Source organism: Callithrix jacchus, chromosome 10 (genome assembly GCF_049354715.1).
Source record: "Callithrix jacchus isolate 240 chromosome 10, calJac240_pri, whole genome shotgun sequence".
In the NCBI taxonomy this organism is placed as follows: Eukaryota; Metazoa; Chordata; class Mammalia; order Primates; family Cebidae; genus Callithrix; species Callithrix jacchus.
Genome location: NC_133511.1, coordinates 71,059,249 through 71,078,247, shown reverse-complemented (window position 1 = coordinate 71,078,247; position 18,999 = coordinate 71,059,249). Strand labels below are relative to the sequence as shown.

The window sequence follows — 18,999 nt, the reverse complement described above, 5'->3', positions numbered from 1 at the left end:
GGCCATTTCTAGTTTCTCTTTCAGGTCTGAATTACACTAATCTTCCAGACTGTTTTAGGTCTTCTTCTTTAAAGTGGTTCCTATTCCTACCACCCGTAACTTATTCTCTAAAGCAAATTAGTGCATGCAATTATTTGTTTAGCCTGTTGTCCTGATCACTGTGAGATCGGAGAAAAGGCTTATCCTGTTCACTGTCATACCTGAGCACCTCCTTCAGCGTGTTTTTTTTTTCTCGAAGATGAGTTTACAGTAACCAACACATTGAAATAAATGTCTGTGTGATGTTATTAATTTCCAATGAGAAATAGAATTATTGCATTGGCATAAATTACCTTGTCCACCTGAATAGTAAACACTACCTGGGGAGAAACACATCATAATTATATTTCTGGGTAAAAAAGAAACAAGAGGCAAAAGCCTTAATTACATGATTCTAAAATTTCATGCCTTAAGTTTGGATAGATAAATATCAATCTCCAAAAAACAAATTCATTCGTTTATTAACCCCTGTTGTTTAGTGGGTTAGTTTGGTCTTCTCTATAAAACTTCCTGAGTTGTCCTTCAAGTCTCTTTTATTCTTTTATCTCCTCTTGCAAGTGGTGATTGTATGTTTGTATGTTGGGGGGATGGAATCTGTTTGTAATCATGACTTTTGATCCTGGATTGGAACAAAATCTTGTCTCACCCAGTGGTTTTATGATATGGCAAGTTGCATAATCTGAATCTCAGGTATTTCATCTACAAAAGGTGAATAAAAATATGAACTCATAGATTCTTTGAGTATTAAATAATGCATATGAAGATTGTAGTAAGTTTGTCACATGTGGTTGATGGGCAATAAACTAATTATTTTCCATGATTTATATTTGTAACCAGGTTAAATCAGTCAAATCTGAAATGTTTGGGAATCAGTATTTCTTACAAGGGGGTCTTTTTGTGTTCCTCCTTGATGTCCTGTGATAGAATTACTGATTATTTCTAAGAAGGAAGACTTCCGTGGCTCATGCCTGTAATCCCAGCACTTTGGGAGGCCGAGGCAGGTGGATCACAAGGTCAAGAGATCGAGACCATCCTGGTCAACATGGTGAAACCCCGTCTCTACTAAAAACACAAATAATTAGCTGGGCACGGTGGTGCGTGCCTGTAATCCCAGCTACTCAGGCTGAGGCAGGAGAATTGCCTGAACCCAGGAGGCAGAGGTTGCGGTGAGCTGAGATCGCGCCATTGCACTCCAGCCTGGGTAACAAGAGCAAAACTCCGTCTCGAAAAAAAGAAGGAAGACTTATTTTTTCATTTCCCACTAACTACAGAGGCACTTTCTCATGCACATTCTCTCCCCATTCTCAGGCACACATTTACGCACACTCACACACATACTCATTTTGTAATTTAAAACGATTATTTTTTTTGTCCTATAAATTTAAAACAGTTGTAAAATTTTCAATAAAATTCTAGTTTTTCATGAGGAAGTTTTTAATGTTCTTTAAAATATCAGCTATTACACACATACACACATTTGTATAAAGAATTTGAATACTCTCCTTTTCTGATGCTCTAAATGTGTATGCATATTTTTCCTTTCAATAATTTCATAGTGCTTTTTAGTTATAATAACATGTATTCATAGGGTTTTCACTGATAACTAAATGAGCTAACTATATCAAAATCCTAGCAGCATCACAGATACTTAGTAAATGGATATTATTTACTCTCACTTTATTTCCTCTGCCATGATAAATGAAGATAATTTGGGTCTGCATTAGGATAATTATAATGATCCAACTCTGTTCAAACTCCATACAAATTTTAACTCTGCAAATAATTTCTCTGTGCATATTAGCAAAGCTTGTTACCTCTTAAACTCTCCACTTCTTCATTACTAAAGTTTAAGTGTGCTAGAAGATGGCCCCAAAATTCTTTTACAAAATGTCAGACCCTTACATGAATGAGTGTCTTAGAAGTCCGCCTCCTTTCAGAATCTTCAGGACTCCCAGAGCCAACAGGCATTTGTGTCTCTTATTCAATTTTTTTTCTGGCGGATGAAAAATTGGCAAATCCTTATGATAGTTTTTGTTTAAGTGTTTACAGTGTGATACTGTTTCAAATGTGCCCAGATCTATAGAAATTTATATATCATTTTACAAACAAGAAATTTGAAACATGAACAAATCAACTAATTTTCTTTTTTTTTTTTTTAATTTTTTATTGGATTATAGGTTTTGGGGTACATGAGCAGAGCATGCAAGACAGTTGCGTAGGTACACACATGGCAGTGTGCTTTGCTTTTCTTCTCCCCTTCACCCACATTTGGCATTTCTCCCCAGACTATCCCTTCCCACCTCCCCCTCCCACTGGTCCTCCCCTTTTCCCCCCAATAGACCCCAGTGTTTAGTACTCCCCTTTCTGTGTCCATGTGTTCTCATTTTTCATCACCCACCTATGAGTGAGAATATGCGGTGTTTCATTTTCTGTTCTTGTGTCAGTTTGCTGAGGATGATGTTTTCCAAATTCATCCATGTCCCTACAAACGACACGAACTCATCATTTCTGATTGCTGCATAATATTCCATGGTGTATATGTGCCACATTTTTCCAATCCAGTCTATTATCAATGGGCATTTGGGTTGATTCCAGGTCTTTGCTATTGTAAACAGTGCTGCAATGAACATTCGTGTACATGTGTCCTTATAGTAGAATGATTTATAGTCTTTTGGATATATACCCAGTAATGGGATTGCTGGGTCAAATGGAATTTCTATTTCTAAGGCCTTGAGGAATCGCCACACTGTCTTCCACAATGGTTGAACTAATTTACACTCCCACCAACAGTGTAAAAGTGTTCCTTTTTCTCCACATCCTCTCCAGCATCTGTTGTCTCCAGATTTTTTAATGATCACCATTCTAACTGGCGTGAGATGGTATCTCAATGTGGTTTTGATTTGCATCTCTCTGATGACCAGTGACGATGAGCATTTTTTCATATGATTGTTGGCCTCATATATGTCTTCTTTCGTAAAGTATCTGTTCATATCCTTTGCCCACTTTTGAATGGGCTTGTTTGTTTTTTTCCTGTAAATCTGCTTGAGTTCTTTGTAAATTCTGGATATCAGCCCTTTGTCAGATGGGTAGACTGCGAAAATTTTTTCCCATTCTGTTGGTTGCCGATCCACTCTAGTGACTGTTTCTTTTGCCGTGCAGAAGCTGTGGAGTTTGATTAGGTCCCATTTGTCTATTTTGGCTTTTGTTGCCAATGCTTTTGGTGTTTTGTTCATGAAGTCCTTGCCTACTCCTATGTCCTGGATAGTTTTGCCTAGATTTCCTTCTAGGGTTTTTATGGTGCCAGGTCTTATGTTTAAGTCTTTAATCCATCTGGAGTTAATTTTAGTGTAAGGTGTCAGGAAGGGGTCCAGTTTCTGCTTTCTGCACATGGCTAGCCAGTTTTCCCAACACCATTTGTTAAACATGGAATCCTTGCCCCATTGCTTGTTTTTGTCAGGTTTATCAAAGATTGTATAGTTGTATGTATGTTGTGTTGCCTCCGGTGCCTCTGTTTTATTCCATTGGTCTATATCTCTGTTTTGGTACCAGTACCATGCTGTTTTGATTACTGTAGCCTTGTAGTATAGTTTGAAATCCGGTAGTGTGATGCCCCCCGCTGTGTTCTTTTTGCTTAGAATTGACTTGGCTATGCGGGCTCTCTTTTGGTTCCATATGAAGTTCATGGTTGTTTTTTCCAGTTCTGTGAAGAAAGTCAATGGTAGCTTGATGGGGATAGCGTTGATTCTGTAAATTACTTTGGGCAGTATAGCCATTTTCACGATATTAATTCTTCCTAACCATGAACATGGAATGTTTCTCCATCTGTTTGTGTCCTCTCTGATTTCGTTGAGCAGTGGTTTGTAGTTCTCCTTGAAGAGGTCCCTTACGTTCCTTGTGAGTTGTATTCCAAGGTATTTTATTCTTTTTGTAGCAATTGCGAATGGCAGTTCACTCTTGATTTGGCTTTCTTTAAGTCTGTTATTGGTGTAGACGAATGTTTGTGAGTTTTGCACATTGATTTTATATCCTGAGACTTTGCTGAAGTTGTTTATCAGTTTCAGGAGTTTTTGGGCTGAGGCGATGAGATCTTCTAGGTATACTATCATGTCGTCTGCAAATAGAGACAATTTGGCTTCCACCTTTCCTATTTGAATACCCTTTATTTCTTTTTCTTGCCTGATTGCTCTGGCTAGAACTTCCAGTACTATATTGAATACGAGTGGTGAAAGAGGGCATCCTTGTCTAGTGCCAGATTTCAAAGGGAATGCTTCCAGTTTTTGCCCATTCAGTATGATATTGGCTGTTGGTTTGTCATAAATAGCTTTTATTACTTTGAGATACGTTCCATCGATACCGAGTTTATTGAGGGTTTTTAGCATAAAGGGCTGTTGAATTTTGTCAAATGCCTTCTCTGCGTCAATTGAGATAATCATGTGGTTTTTGTTTTTGGTTCTGTTTATGTGGTGAATTACGTTGATAGACTTGCGTATGTTGAACCAGCCTTGCATCCCCGGGATGAATCCTACTTGATCATGATGAATAAGTTTTTTGATTTGCTGTTGCAATCGGCTTGCCAATATTTTATTGAAGATTTTTGCATCTATGTTCATCATGGATATTGGCCTGAAGTTTTCTTTTCTCGTTGGGTCTCTGCCGTGTTTTGGTATCAGGATGATATTGGTCTCATAAAATGATTTGGGAAGGATTCCCTCTTTTTGGATTGTTTGAAATAGTTTTAGAAGGAATGGTACCAGCTCCTCTTTGTGTGTCTGGTAGAATTCAGCTGTGAACCCGTCTGGACCTGGGCTTTTTTTGTGAGGTAGGCTCTTAATTGCTGCCTCGACTTCAGACCTTGTTATTGGTCTATTCATAGTTTCAGCTTCCTCCTGGTTTAGGCTTGGGAGGACACAGGAGTCCAGGAATTTATGCATTTCTTCCGGGTTTACTAGTTTATGCACATAGAGTTGTTTGTAATATTCTCTGATGATGGTTTGAATTTCTGTGGAATCTGTGGTGATTTCCCCTTTATCATTTTTTATTGCATCTATTTGGTTGTTCTGTCTTTTATTTTTAATCAATCTGGCAAGTGGTCTATTTTGTTGATCTTTTCAAAAAACCAGCTCTTGGATTTATTGATTTTTTGAAGGGTTTGTCGTGTCTCAATCTCCTTCAGCTCAGCTCTGATCTTAGTAATTTCTTGTCTTCTGCTGGGTTTTGAGTTTTGTTGATCTTGCTCCTCTAGCTCTTTCAATTTTGACGATAGGGTGTCAATTTTGGATCTCTCCATTCTCCTCATATGGGCACTTATTGCTATATACTTTCCTCTAGAGACTGCTTTAAATGTGTCCCAGAGGTTCTGGCACGTTGTGTCTTCGTTCTCATTGGTTTTGAAGAACTTCTTTATTTCTGCCTTCATTTCGTTGTTTACCCAGTCAACATTCAAGAGCCAGTTGTTCAGTTTCCATGAAGCTGTGCGATTCTGGGTCGGTTTCTGAATTCTGAGTTCTAACTTGATTGCACTATGGTCTGAGAGGCTGTTTGTTATGATTTCAGTTGTTTTGCATTTGTTGAGCAGTGCTTTACTTCCAATTATGTGGTCAATTTTAGAGTAGGTGTGATGTGGTGCTGAGAAGAATGTGTATTCTGTGGATTTGGGGTGGAGAGTTCTGTAAATTTCTATCAGGTTTGCTTGCTCCAGGTCTGAGTTCAAGCCCTGGATATCCTTGTTGATTTTCTGTCTGGTTGATCTGTCTAGTATTGACAGTGGAGTGTTAAAATCTCCAACTATTATTGTGTGGGAGTCTAAGTCCTTTTGTAAGTCATTAAGAACTTGCCTTATGTATCTGGGTGCTCCTTTGTTGGGTCCATATATGTTTAGGATCGTTAGCTCTTCTTGTTGTCTCGATCCTTTTACCATTATGTAATGGCCTTCTTTGTCTCTTTTGATCTTTGTTGCTTTAAAGTCTATTTTATCAGAGATGAGAATTGCAACTCCTGCTTTTTTTTGCTTTCCATTAGCTTGGTAAATCTTCCTCCATCCCTTTATTTTGAGCCTTTGTGTATCCTTGCATGTGAGATGGGTTTCCTGGATACAGCACACTGCTGGGTTTTGGCTTTTTATCCAATTTGCCAGTCTGTGTCTTTTGATTGGTGCATTTAGTCCATTTACATTTAGGGTTAATATTGTTATGTGTGAATTTGATACTGCCATTTTGATGCTAAGTGGCTGTTTTGCCTGTTAGTTGTTGTAGATTCTTCATTATGTTGAAGCTCTTTAGCATTCAGTGTGATTTTGGAGTGGCTGGTACTGATTGATTCTTTCTATGTGTAGTGCCTCTTTTAGGAGCTCTTGTAAAGCAGGCCTGGTGGTGACAAAATCTCTGAGTACTTGCTTGCTCGCAAAGGATTTTATTCTTCCTTCACTTCTGAAGCTCAGTTTGGCTGGATATGAAATTCTGGGTTGAAAGTTCTTTTCTTTAAGAATGTTGAATATTGGCCCCCACTCTCTTCTGGCTTGTAGTGTTTCTGCCGAGAGATCTGCTGTGAGTCTGATGGGCTTCCCTTTGTGGGTGACCCGACCTTTCTCTCTGGCTGCCCTTAGTATTCTCTCCTTTATTTCAACCCTGTTGAATCTGACGATTATGTGCCTTGGGGTTGCTCTTTTTGCGGAATATCTTTGTGGTGTTCTCTGTATTTCCTGCAATTGAGTGTTGGCTTGTCTTGCTAGGTGGGGGAAATTTTCCTGGATGATGTCCTGAAGAGTATTTTCCAGCTTGGATTCATTCTCTTCGTCCCCTTCTGGTACACCTATCAAACATAGGTTAGGTCTTTTCACATAGTCCCACATTTCTTGGAGACTTTGTTCATTCCTTTTTGCGCTGTTTTCTCTGATCTTGGTTTCTCGTTTTATTTCATTGAGTTGGTCTTCGACTTCAGATATTCTTTCTTCTGCTTGGTCAATTCGGCTATTGAAACTTGTGTTTGCTTCGCGAAGTTCTCGTATTTTGTTTTTCAGCTCCTTTAATTCATTCATATTCCTCTCTAAGGTATCCATTCTTATCATTTCCTTGAATCTTTTTTCAAATCTTTTTTCAAGGTTCTTAGTTTCTTTGCATTGATTTAATACATGATCTTTTAGCTCACAAAAGTTTCTCATTATCCATCTTCTGAAGTCTAATTCCGTCATTTCGTCACAGTCATTCTCCATCCAGCTTTGCTCCCTTGCTGGTGAGGAGTTTTGGTCCTTTCTAGGAGGTGAGGTGTTCTGGTTTCAGGTGTTTTCCTCCTGTTTGCGCTGGTTTCTTCCCATCTTTGTGGATTTGTCCGCTGGTCGTCTGCCTAGTTGCTGACTTTTCGTTTGGGTCTCTGAGTGGACACCCAGAATGTTGATGATGAGGTATTTCTGTTGCTTGGTTTTCCTTCTACCAATCTAGCCCCTTCTCTGTACGACTGCTGAGGTCCACTCCAGACCCTGCTTGTCTGGGGTGCACCTCTAGTAGCTGTGGCACAGCGAGGGATGCTACCAGTTTCTTTTTCTGCTATCTTTGTCCCAGGATGATGCCTGCCTAATATCAGTCTTTTGGATATAGAGGGGTCAGGGAGCTGCTTGAGGAAACAGTTTGTACTTTATAGGGGTTTAATTGCTGAGCTGTGCACTCTGTTGTTCATTCAGGGCTGTTAGGCTGCTATGTTTGATTCTGCTGCAACAGAGCTCATTAAAAAACCCCCTTTTTTTTTTTTCTCAAATGCTCTGTGTTGAGGGGTTTGGGCTTTATTTTTGGATGTCCGATCAGGTGTCCTGCCCAGCTAGAAGGCAGACTAGCCACTGTTTGGCTGCCGAGGCTCCGCCCTGCTGTTGTGTGATTCGCGCTGTTCCTGCCGGCTCTGCTGTGGTCTCCGCCACGCCCTGCAGCGGAGTCTCTTCGTTGTAGCATGTTGCCTCAGCAACGGCAGGCTGCGTCAGCAGTGAGCGTGTATCTCAGTAGGGACGGGTTGCCTCGGCAACGGCTGGCTGAGTCAGCAATGGGCGTGTATCTCAGTTGGGGCGGGTTGCCTCGGCAACGGCTGGCTGCGTCAGCAGTGGGCGTGTATCTTAGTTGGGGCGGGTTGCCTCGGTAGTGGTAGACGCCCCTCCCCCACAGAGTGTCTCGGACAGTCTGCTCTGGATAGTTTGAAATCGCGGTTTTGTTTGTCCCACTGGGTATCCCAATCTCTGCAATCCCCTGGGCTGGCCTACTGTCCAAGTCTCGTTCAGTCTCAAGTCCAGCCCTCTCAAGTCTCAGGTTGCCGGTTCAACAGGGCACCCGGACAAGTGCGCCCTGTGGGGATTGCTGGGTAGGGCCGGACGCCGCTGCCCCGGCTGCCGGCTTCGCCAGGCAGACCTACTGCCTGGTGTCCCATGTCTTTTTTATATTTGGGAGTTTCCCCGTTCTGTGGGCAACAAAGATCAGTCTGGAAATGCTGCTCTGACTCACCGTTTGCAGATTCAACGAGAAGAGCTCCAATCCTGGGTTGTTCTCACAGCGCCATCTTGAGTCCTCCTCAACTAATTTTCTTAATGGCATTGATTTAGACAAGAAAGGAGCTGGTTCTGAATCCAGGTCTGGAGGTAGGGTGGCAAGTTATACCCGTTTCCCAAAACTAAAGAGTTTCTCCTAACGCAGGACTTTTGGTGTTAAGCCAGTACAGTCTGGGGAAAACAAGGATGTCACATTATTTGATGATTCTAAATAATTGGGCTCTTATCTGGTATGCCATTTGACTTCTTGAAGACCATTTAAATTGTGGTATGCTTACTGAAAAGAACTCTAATCTGAAAATCAGTGAGAATCAGTGGTCTGGGATTCAATTTAGCTCTGTTGTTGGCTTACTGAATGGATTCTTCCTGGGCTTCAGCTCCCCTTCAACATGAGGAGCTGAATATGTTGATCACTCTAGGTCAACCCAGTCTTCATTCTCAATTTCTTTGAAACCTCCAAATAGGAGAAAAGACAGAGCACAGAGGAGTTGTTCACTCAAGAATTTTCATATTCCCTGCTGTCCAGTTACCTCTTGGAGCCCGTGGTCTTAGCAGACCCAGGGGACTCTGAAGATGCAGCTTTATAGAGCTCAGAGCAGGCAGTGGGTGGAGGCTGGCAGTGGGGCTATGTGCACAGTTTGTGCAGTTCTTGGTATTTCTCCCTTCAGTGGAAACTTCACCAGCCTCTCTTCTCCCATTCACCAGAGCTACCCTGAGGAGGTAAGAAGTGAGGTCCTGCTCTCTTTCCTCACAGAGGCACTCAGGAACCTCCTTCATAACTTCAAAATTCTTAAGTGATTAAGATACAAGGATCTGAAGAAGAGGCTCTCTGTGATTTAAGTTTGAATTTTTTTTCTTGCACTCTATTTCTATCCCCACATGAACATTTCCCATCTAGTTGTGGTGCCTGAAATGCCACACACTAGCTTCTTTCTTGTAGCTTTACTCTGTGGTTCTGAGTGTGCACAGCTCTGGCTCAGAGGGGCATCTTCTGAAGCCTTTGTTTGGTGTGAATGCCTCGGTGTGATTAACTCATGCCACTATTCTCATAGACAGTGAATAAAATGCTGAAATAAAAGAAGGAAACCTTTGACTGGGAAACTGAATGTAGGAAGACGGTTTGGAGATAGGACCAGGAACTCTCAGCCCTTCAATGTCCCTCTTTATCACAACTTTCCTAGTTGCTATTTATTCAGTACATGCCTTGTGCCTGGGACAAAAATGTGCACCATCAATGCTTCACTTTGCATTACTCTTTCTGTTCTAGAGATGCGAAATAAGAGGTGAAGAAGCTAATTAAATTCACAGCAGGTATGTAGCAATGGTGACATAAAAACTCAGTCATAAGATGCTAGGGGAGCTATTTGTACTTACCTAAATTATTTTACACTCAAAACATGTAGCTCTTAATATGTTTTTTCTATTAATAAAATAGTTTATTTATTTGATCAATATTTTAACCATTAAAAGTAGAACTGGTAATCTCTGAGTCCTAGTCTATATGCCCAGTCACTCACCTAAGCATTGAGAATATAGTGAGAAGAACATAGACAGTTACAGGGACATATAAATTGCTGGGGAAACAAAAATACTAATCAACTAACTCAACAAATACATAATAAATGCACTATACTTCAAGGTGTGATCAGAAAAGCCACAAAGAAAAATATGTGTGAGAGTGTTTAACATTCAAAACCATGAGAAGAAATGAAATGAATGATTAGAATTATAGGAAGATGGCAAGTTCTTACGTCGCCTTTCAGCTTCTATAATCCATGATAAGGACTTGAACTTTTATTTAAATTCTTATTTCATAAGGTAAGTGAAGCCATTAAAAGGTTTCTAGTAGGAGAGTAACATCATGTTATTCATATTAAAAACAATTAATTTGGCTGCTTTGGGTAGAATGGATTAGACAGATACATGACACTAAGCTGAGAGATCCTCAGGAAGGTTCTACAGACATTCTGGTTAAAGACTTTGAGGGATGAGTGACAGTTGGAAGTGAGATGGAGAGACGAAACCAGGGTTACAATGGATTAATAGATAAGTGAACAGGAGAAGGTGAGAAATAACAAGAATGACTTCCAGGGTTTTCTGGCATGACCACATGAATAGACAGTGATTGGTGATGAGATGATAAGTTTGAAGATGATAAGACATAGTAATTGACATAAAGTTCAATTTTGCACTTGATGTGTTTGAGATGACAATGAACTCTTACATTTGGAAATCCAAGAGGAAATTGGATGCATGAACACATATTGAGAAGAGAAGCCTGAGCAGCAGACACGTATTTGGGATAACTGAGGTACAGAGCAAAAACAAAGAGGACGTTGCGGGTAGACAATAATTTCAAAAGTATTAGTTGTGAAAGTGAGTGAAAAATGGGTGATTACTAGTAAGATATGAAGGGGCAGTTAAGAAGTTTGCTGTAGTTTGTGATGGTTTGTTTCCTATGATCGTAACTCCCAAAATTGATGCTCGGGGGAAGAAGTGATGTTGGTGGGACATATTTGAATGCTGATAGGAGTGATCTAAATTCCTGATTCCCACACTTGGCTTCCTATTGGAATTGCCTAGGAGTTTAAACACATGTTTATTCCTGAGTTCTACCTGCCAGATTCAAATTTAAATAGTATAGTTTTCTTCTGAGCAAAGGAATTTTGTAAAGCTTCTTAATTGAGTCTAAGACACAGCAGAATTTGAGAATCTGTGATCTAAACAGACATAAAAAATATTAAAATATAGAAGAGAAAAATCAAGAGAATAAGATGTGGAGGAATGTGACATTCTGGACCCTTGGCAAATAAATGAGGGGTTCAAGGCACAAAGAAAGGACAGAGAACTGAAATAATACTTGAGTATAGGCAAGAGAGGAGAGGCAGCTTAAAATATACACAAAAGGAGTCATCACTTGCACAAGGGACTTCATGTTCCTTATGTATCTCTTTGTGCCTCTGATGCTCAACCCTGTCATCTATTTCAATAAAACCACATAGATTCTTTGAAGGCTTTGCAAAACACTACTGGCAGAGTTTGAGCAGTAGACTCGTTTAAAAGAAGAGATTCAGAGGATGTTTATTAACATAATAAACATAAATAATTCAGAGGATGTTTATGTAGTTAACTCAAATTTACTCCATAAATTTGAGTTTTTAAGACCTGCTTCAACAGGGCATTTTTTATATCATTTATGGCACTGACCCTCCATTAGGATTCCTGCCATCAGGTGTTGGATCCTGGGAATAGTTAAGAGGTTTTGCCAAGGTAACTGGGCATGATTTAGAAAAAGGATTTCCTCAATTTCTTTTTTTTAAATCCAAGATTATGCATTCTAATAATTAATTGTTCATCTTGTCACAATATCCATCAGGAGGTGGGAATATTACGGAAAGACTGCACGGGTGACATGGTACACCTCACTTATGGAAGAAACTGATGGCTATGACCCGGTAGAGAGAAAGGGAAAGTCATTTTTCACCATTAGAGAAAGATTTGAACCAATGTAAAAAGATATATAGACACAAGAAAAATAAAGAATAATATCTAAAAATTAGTCAAAGATGTCTATGAGGAAGAACCTGGAGCTCATGACAGGTCTAGAGGTGCTGCCAGAATATAGAAGGTATGAATGTAACCTGCTTTTTTATGAACTTTCCAAGTGTTGGGCACCAGAATCTAAGCATCATTGTCTCTCCTAGTTTTAGATATCAACCACTCCTCATCTTTACTTCTCCCACCGTCTCACCTCAGTTCACTCTGGTTGTTTCCCTAAATTCACTCAGAAACCCTGATGGGAGAGCTTGGGACTAACATCTCAAGTACTACCAGCTTCACCCTAACTGGCTTCCCAGAGACGAAGGGTCTGGAGCACTGGCTGGCTGCCCTTCTGCTGCTGCTTTATGCTATTTCCTTCCTGGGCAACATCCTAATCCTCTATATCATCAAGGAAGAGCAGAGCTTGCACCAGCCGATGTACTACTTCTTGTCTCTTTTGTCTGTTAATGACCTGGGTGTGTCATTTTCTACATTGCCTACCGTACTGGTTACTCTGTGTTTTCATGCCCCAGAGATGACTTTTGATGCCTGCCTGGCCCAGATGTTCTTCATCCACTTTTTCTCCTGGACAGAGTCTGGCATCCTGCTGTCCATGAGTTTTGATCGCTATGTGGCCATCTGTAACCCGCTGCGCTATTCCGCAGTGCTCACTGATGCCCGTGTGGTGCATATGGGCATGTTCATTATTGTCCGCAGTTTCTGCATGGTTTTCCCACTGCCTTTCCTGCTGAAGAGATTATCCTTCTGCAAGGCCAACGTACTCTCCCATGCCTACTGTCTGCATCCAGATCTGATCCGCCTGCCCTGTGGCGACATCACCATCAGTTATATCTATGGTCTATTCATTGTCATCTTTTCCTTTGGCCTGGATTCTGCCCTCATTCTCCTCTCCTATGTGCTCATACTCCACTCTGTACTTGCCATTGCCTCCCAGGAGGAGCGATTAAAGACTCTTAACACCTGTGTGTCACACATGTGTGCTGTGCTCATTTTTTTTTTTTTTTTTTTTTTTTTTTTTGAGACGGAGTTTCGCTCTTGTTACCCAGGCTGGAGTGCAATGGCGCAATCTCGGCTCACCGCAACCTCCGCCTCCTGGGTTCAGGCAATTCTCCTGCCTCAGCCTCCCGAGTAGCTGGGATTACAGGCACGCACCACTGTGCCCAGCTAATTTTTTTGTATTTTTAGTAGAGATGGGGTTTCACCATGTTGACCAGGATGGTCCCGATCTGCTGACCTCGTGATCCACCCGCCTCGGCCTCCCAAAGTGCTGGGATTACAGGCTTGAGCCACCGTGCCCAGCCGCTGTGCTCATTTTTTATGTGCCCATGGTGTGTGTGTCCATGGCTGCTTGGTATGGGAGGCATGCCCCACGGTACATACACACACTCATGTCCCTTATCTATCTCTTTGTGCCTCCAATGCTCAACCCTGTCATCTATTCCATTAAAACCAAACAGATTCGTCGGAGGGTTTGCAAAATACTACTGGCAACCAGGATTTGAGCAGGATACTTGTTGGAAAGAAGAGATACAGAAGATGTTTATCTTTACTCCACAAATCTGAGTTTTCAAGACTTGCTTCAAGAGGACATTTTTAATATCCTATAGGGCACTGACTTTCTATTAGAATTCCTGCCATCAGGTGCTGGATCCTGGCAATAGTTAACACTCAAGATAACAGGTTGCCAAGGTAAACTGGGCTATAATTTAGAACATGTATTTGCTCAATTTTCTTCTTTTTAAATCTAATAATATACATTCTCGTAATTAATTGTTCATCTTGTCACAATATGTAGCTATTATCTTTTGTTTAATGTGAATCTTCAGAAAGGAAATAACTGATTATCATGGATGCACTGCCATTATGGGGAAGAGTTTCTATTCCCAAGTATTATGTCAAAGAGATATTAGTTAAAAATCTCTCTCTCTCTCTCTCACACACACACACACACACACACACACACCTCGCAACCCAATAGGTATGCATGCCACTATTTATTTCATATAATATGCACCATCCACTTGGTGTTCAGAAATGATATGTGTAACTACATGTAAATTATATTAAATTGTATAACTTTAAGTAATATTAAAAGTTGGTAAAGTTTGTAGGATAGTTTACATTGTATGTCTGTGTATAGTAATAGGAGTTAACAAAATAATAAATAGAAAGACTATGTGGTAAAATATATGAAATATATATAGAGATTTATATATATATGTACATGTGTGTGTATATATATACATCTAGGATTAAAGTAATTTTAAAATAAATTATTTAATATAATTCAACACCTTAATGGTTGAAATAATAAAAACTCTATGTAAGCCATAGGCTTCAGAAAAGGTGAAATGAAACAAAAATGTGTTTTACATAAAAATAAAGCAATTGTTTTTGGTATATGAGCTTGTCAGATCATATGCTTTGTGATTAAAATAATTTAAAAAAAAACTATAATTTTTTATCATTTACTTGAAGGAATCCTTGACCAATGTAGTGAAACTTGAGACAGAAGGAGCTATTTTACCTTATCCTTTTATCTGTGATTGAACACTAAATCCTGACAACCCTGATGAGACTTGGACTTATCCTGTCTCTGTCACTGTGTCTACATCATCACTGTTGCTACCTTATTTGGGGCCTTTATTTTCTCCTGTCACTTCACATGGCATTGTCTTCCAAACTGATCTTGTTGATTGCCATTCTCTTTTTTCACTTTCCATGCCACAACTATAACAATCTTCCTAAAGAGTATATCTGATTATAAAATGTATCATCCCCCTTAAGTTTTATATTACCTAAGAATCAAGTCCCATTATTATCACAGCACCAAGTGTCTATCTTTTATGTCTTATTATCCTCAACCATTTTTCTCACCCCAAAATAATTTGCTCTAGCTATTCTAAACTACGTGTGGTTCCTGAAACAACAGGCTGCTTTATGCTTCTGCAGTTTTGTTCTAGTAGCCTCTATTTAGAAGTTCTCTATGTGCATATTCTTGACACTGCACATCAGTCTATTTATCCATCAAAACAATATTTATTAAACAGATACCATGGGCCAGGCACTGACTCAGCTTTTGGGTTATCCACTCTATGAAGAATTTTCAGCCCTTTGTTTACTACATGAGCTCTGCCTACCTGCTCCTCCTACCTCAAAAACTAATAATATAGATATTCCATTATTATTATACTAATGTATTTTTAAATGTAGAATATCACAGCACTTAGATACCATTCTGTCCTTTTCTATTTCCTGCATATAGTTGTCTATTTGAATGATAAGTTTCTTGAGAGAATGAATTATTTTCTTAATATTAGAATAAGTACAAAGTTTTTGAAAGGTATTTCATGGCCTTAGAAAATGCCAGTCTCCCTGAGACTCAATTTAATCATTTATAAAATTGATTTTTAAAATGACTAGATTGTTGATTTTTTATAAAGTCTAAAGATAATGTATGTAAGATGGTTGTAATACTGGTTAGCATATCACACATACTTAATAAAAAAACTCTTATGGTAACCAGATTTTTATCTTTTAGAGTTTAGCACTGTAAGATTACATAATACATTTTAATGCATACTTATAGAATACATAAATGAATTAATGTAACCATACTGTCATTATTCACAAATAATATTTCTTATGGATCAAGAAAACACAAAGGCTTAAGTGTAAATATTACTGAAAACTGATAAAATTTTACATATATGATACAATAATATAAAACCTTTAATTTCGAAATACTGTAAATTACTTGAATTAATAAATGATTTAATTCTTAACAAATTAATTTATTTTGGAAATATTTTAATGAGAAATTTTATAGAAGAAAATTCCAAAACATTATGCATAGATTTAAAAATAAGATTGGATGGATGAATGAATACAAAAGCATGTGTCTGAATGGAAAGATCAAACAAATAATGTAAAGGTGTCAGTTCTCAATTCAGCTTGTTCAATTCTGAATGTTTTTGGTAATCCAACAAAATAATTTTCAAGTTAGTTTGTAATTCTTTTACGTAGAGACTGTCTACCCTCAAAAGTTTTAAAAAGGTGATCGAATCAGAACAGAAATATAGTAGACCTTCCAAATGTTAAAATGTGGAGATAAAAACAAAGAAGCGGTATTAATTAAAATAGAACACGTGCTGCCAGAACAGATTTCTAGCACAGAATAGCTGAAAAGAGTGTCGAAACCAAGTAAAAGAATATTTTCAAATAAAGTACTTATCAAATAGTATTATAGATACTGACTTTTGTTTTGATAAAAACACGAACATGCCATTGTTAAATATTTGTACATTTTTTCTAGAACAAGTATTTCAAAGGATTATCAGAAATGTTATTAGTATCTGGCTAGTGAGATTCAGAAAAATGCATTTTCTGCTTTTCTACAATACATATAAATTAAATGTGTAATAATCTGAGGCAGAAAGAGAAAAAGAAAGAAGACAGATTTTTAGATGAATGCCAGAAACTGAGAGTAATCTGAGAGCTTTAAGGAGGTGAGCCTCAAAGGGAGCAGTCAGATTGTTGATACTCTCTGGTTCTCCACTGAGGTGCTCTCTGAGTGCACCACTCTGCTCATCTCAAGGGATAAATGTTCCTGTTTCCTATAGAGCCATTTTATCCAGATGTGACTATGGGCTGCAAAGGGCCCATCATCATTACCCATGGGGCCCCCAAGAGACTAATTTCCCCTGGCACTCAGGGAATTCAGTATATAGTGGGAACAATCTTATCTTCAACTCCCCAGCTCCCTCTTCACCAGAAGGCAGTGCTAACCAGAATGTATTGTCTGTAGCCAAAGGATAGCATCAGGTAACTAATCTGAAATGAAACAACACAACATTTGATGTATGGTTCGGCTGATAATCAGGACTACTAATGTCACCTGATCTCTTCATTTATCTGGACCAATTAGACCAGTCATTTAAAACCTCTGATGCTTATTTTAACAGTGGCTAACTGATACAAATAATAACATTTCTTTCACTTTTTTACTGCTTTATTAAGATGTAATTGACATACAAAAAACTACATATCTAATATCTACGAGTTGATGAGTTTGGAGATAAGTAACAGCTATGAAACCATCACAGCAATCCATATCATAAACGTATGCATTACCTCCAAAAGTTCCCTCTTACTCTATTTATTTATGGTAATGAGAACACTTAAGATCTACCCTCTCAGCACATTTTTAAATACACAAAATAGTATTGTTTACCACTGTCACCATTTAGTACAGTAGATATTTAGGACTTACTCATCTTGTATAACTGGAATATTGTACCCTTTGACCAAGAGCTATTAGTAGAGTGTTAGTAGATCCTCATCTTGGCTAATTGGTTAGGGGGATTCATAATGCAGTATGTTTAAGCCAAGAGTTGGCGGATGAATAACTAGCCCAGTGAAGTGAAGGGAAAGGACATGGAGAAAAGCTTCCAGGGCATGTGAAACAGCGTTTGTTAAGGCCTTGAGGTTGGAGTGATCCTTGCATCTTCAAGGAACTGAAAGGTGGTCATTTTGGTCAGAAGAGAAGAACCGGAGAACAGTGATTCATCGTAAGTTGAAAATGAAGATCATATTAGCCAGTGCTTTACAGGTAATATGAGTGTTTGGATTTTATCACCATGAAAATACCATGATGAAATTTGACTTAATGTTGATGTAATTTGGAAAATGAACTAGAAGAGAACTGAATAATGTGGGGAAATCCATTAAGACATTATGGAAATGTTGATATATGGATCTAGAGTGACTGTGGAAGTGGTAAGAAGTCAATGAAATAGAAAGATATTCAGGATTTGGATTCAAAAGGATATAATATTTTTGCAAGTAGAGTTCGTAAGTCAAACATGTATTTTTTGAGCTTACTCCTCTCTACCCCGGCAATTTCTATTTACCTTTCAGGTCTCAATTACACTAATCTACCAGATTGTTTTAGGTCTTCTTCTTTAAAATGGTTCCTATTCCTACCACCCTTAACTTATTCTCTAAAGCAAATTAGTGCATGCAATTATTTGTTTAGCCTGTTGTCCTGATCACTGTGAGATCGGAGAAAAGGCTTATCCTGTTCACTGTCATACCTGAGCACCTCCTTCAGTGTGTTTTTTTTTTTCTCTAAGATGAGTTTACAGTAACCAACACATTGAAATGTCTGTGTGATGTTATTAATTTCTAATGAGAAATAGAATTATTGTATTAGCACAAATTACCTTGTCCACCTGAATAGTAAACACTATCTGGGGAGAAACACATCATAATTATATTTCTGGGTAAACAAGAAACAAAAGGCAAAAGCCTTAACTACAATATTCAAAAATGTTGTGTCTTAAGTTTGGATAGATAAATATCAATCTCCAAAAAACCAATTCATTAGTTTAATAATCTCTGGTGTTTAGTGAGCTGGTTGGGTCTTCTCTATAAAACTGCTTAATTAATGTTGTCCTTCAATCTCTTTTGTTCTTCGCTTGTATCTCCTCTTACAAGTGGCAATTTTATGTGTGTATTGGGGGTAGGGCATCTGTTTATAATCATGAATTTTGATCCTGGATTGGAATGAAATCTTGTCTCACCCAATAATTTTATGATAGGGTAAATTGCGTAATCTCTTTGAATCTGGAAATATTGTAGATATTTCATCTACAAAAGGTGAATAAAAATATGAACTGAAATTCTTTGCATAATAAATAATGCATATGAAGATTGTAGCAAGTTTATGGTATATCATTGATGGTCAATAAATAGTAATTATTTTCCATGGCTTATATTTGTAATCAGATTAGATCAGTCAAATCTCAAATGTTTGGGAATCAGTATTTCTTATAAGGGTGTCTTTTTATGTCCTTTTTCTGATGTGACAGAATTACTAA

The 18,999-nt window shown here is 38.5% G+C and overlaps 1 protein-coding gene across 1 annotated transcript; it reads left to right on the top strand.

The window, feature by feature from the left end:
- The first annotated feature begins 12,277 nt into the window (after nt 1-12,277).
- On the top strand, nt 12,278-13,719 carry LOC100390907 (olfactory receptor 51I2-like). Its single transcript, XM_009007578.3, has 2 exons — nt 12,278-13,095; nt 13,418-13,719. The coding sequence occupies exons 1-2, from the start codon at nt 12,354-12,356 to the stop codon at nt 13,618-13,620; spliced, it is 945 nt and encodes a 314-aa protein (XP_009005826.2). The 5' UTR covers nt 12,278-12,353; the 3' UTR covers nt 13,621-13,719.
- Nucleotides 13,720-18,999: the final 5,280 nt, after the last annotated feature.

Excerpts from the sequence above, each read along its gene's own strand:
- LOC100390907 (XM_009007578.3), top strand. The coding sequence starts at position 12,354 with ATGGGAGAGCTTGGGACTAACATCTCAAGTACTACCAGCTTCACCCTA. Across the intron at positions 13,096-13,417 it reads CACCTGTGTGTCACACATGT|CCGCTGTGCTCATTTTTTAT; the intron begins GTGCTGTGCTCA and ends CACCGTGCCCAG.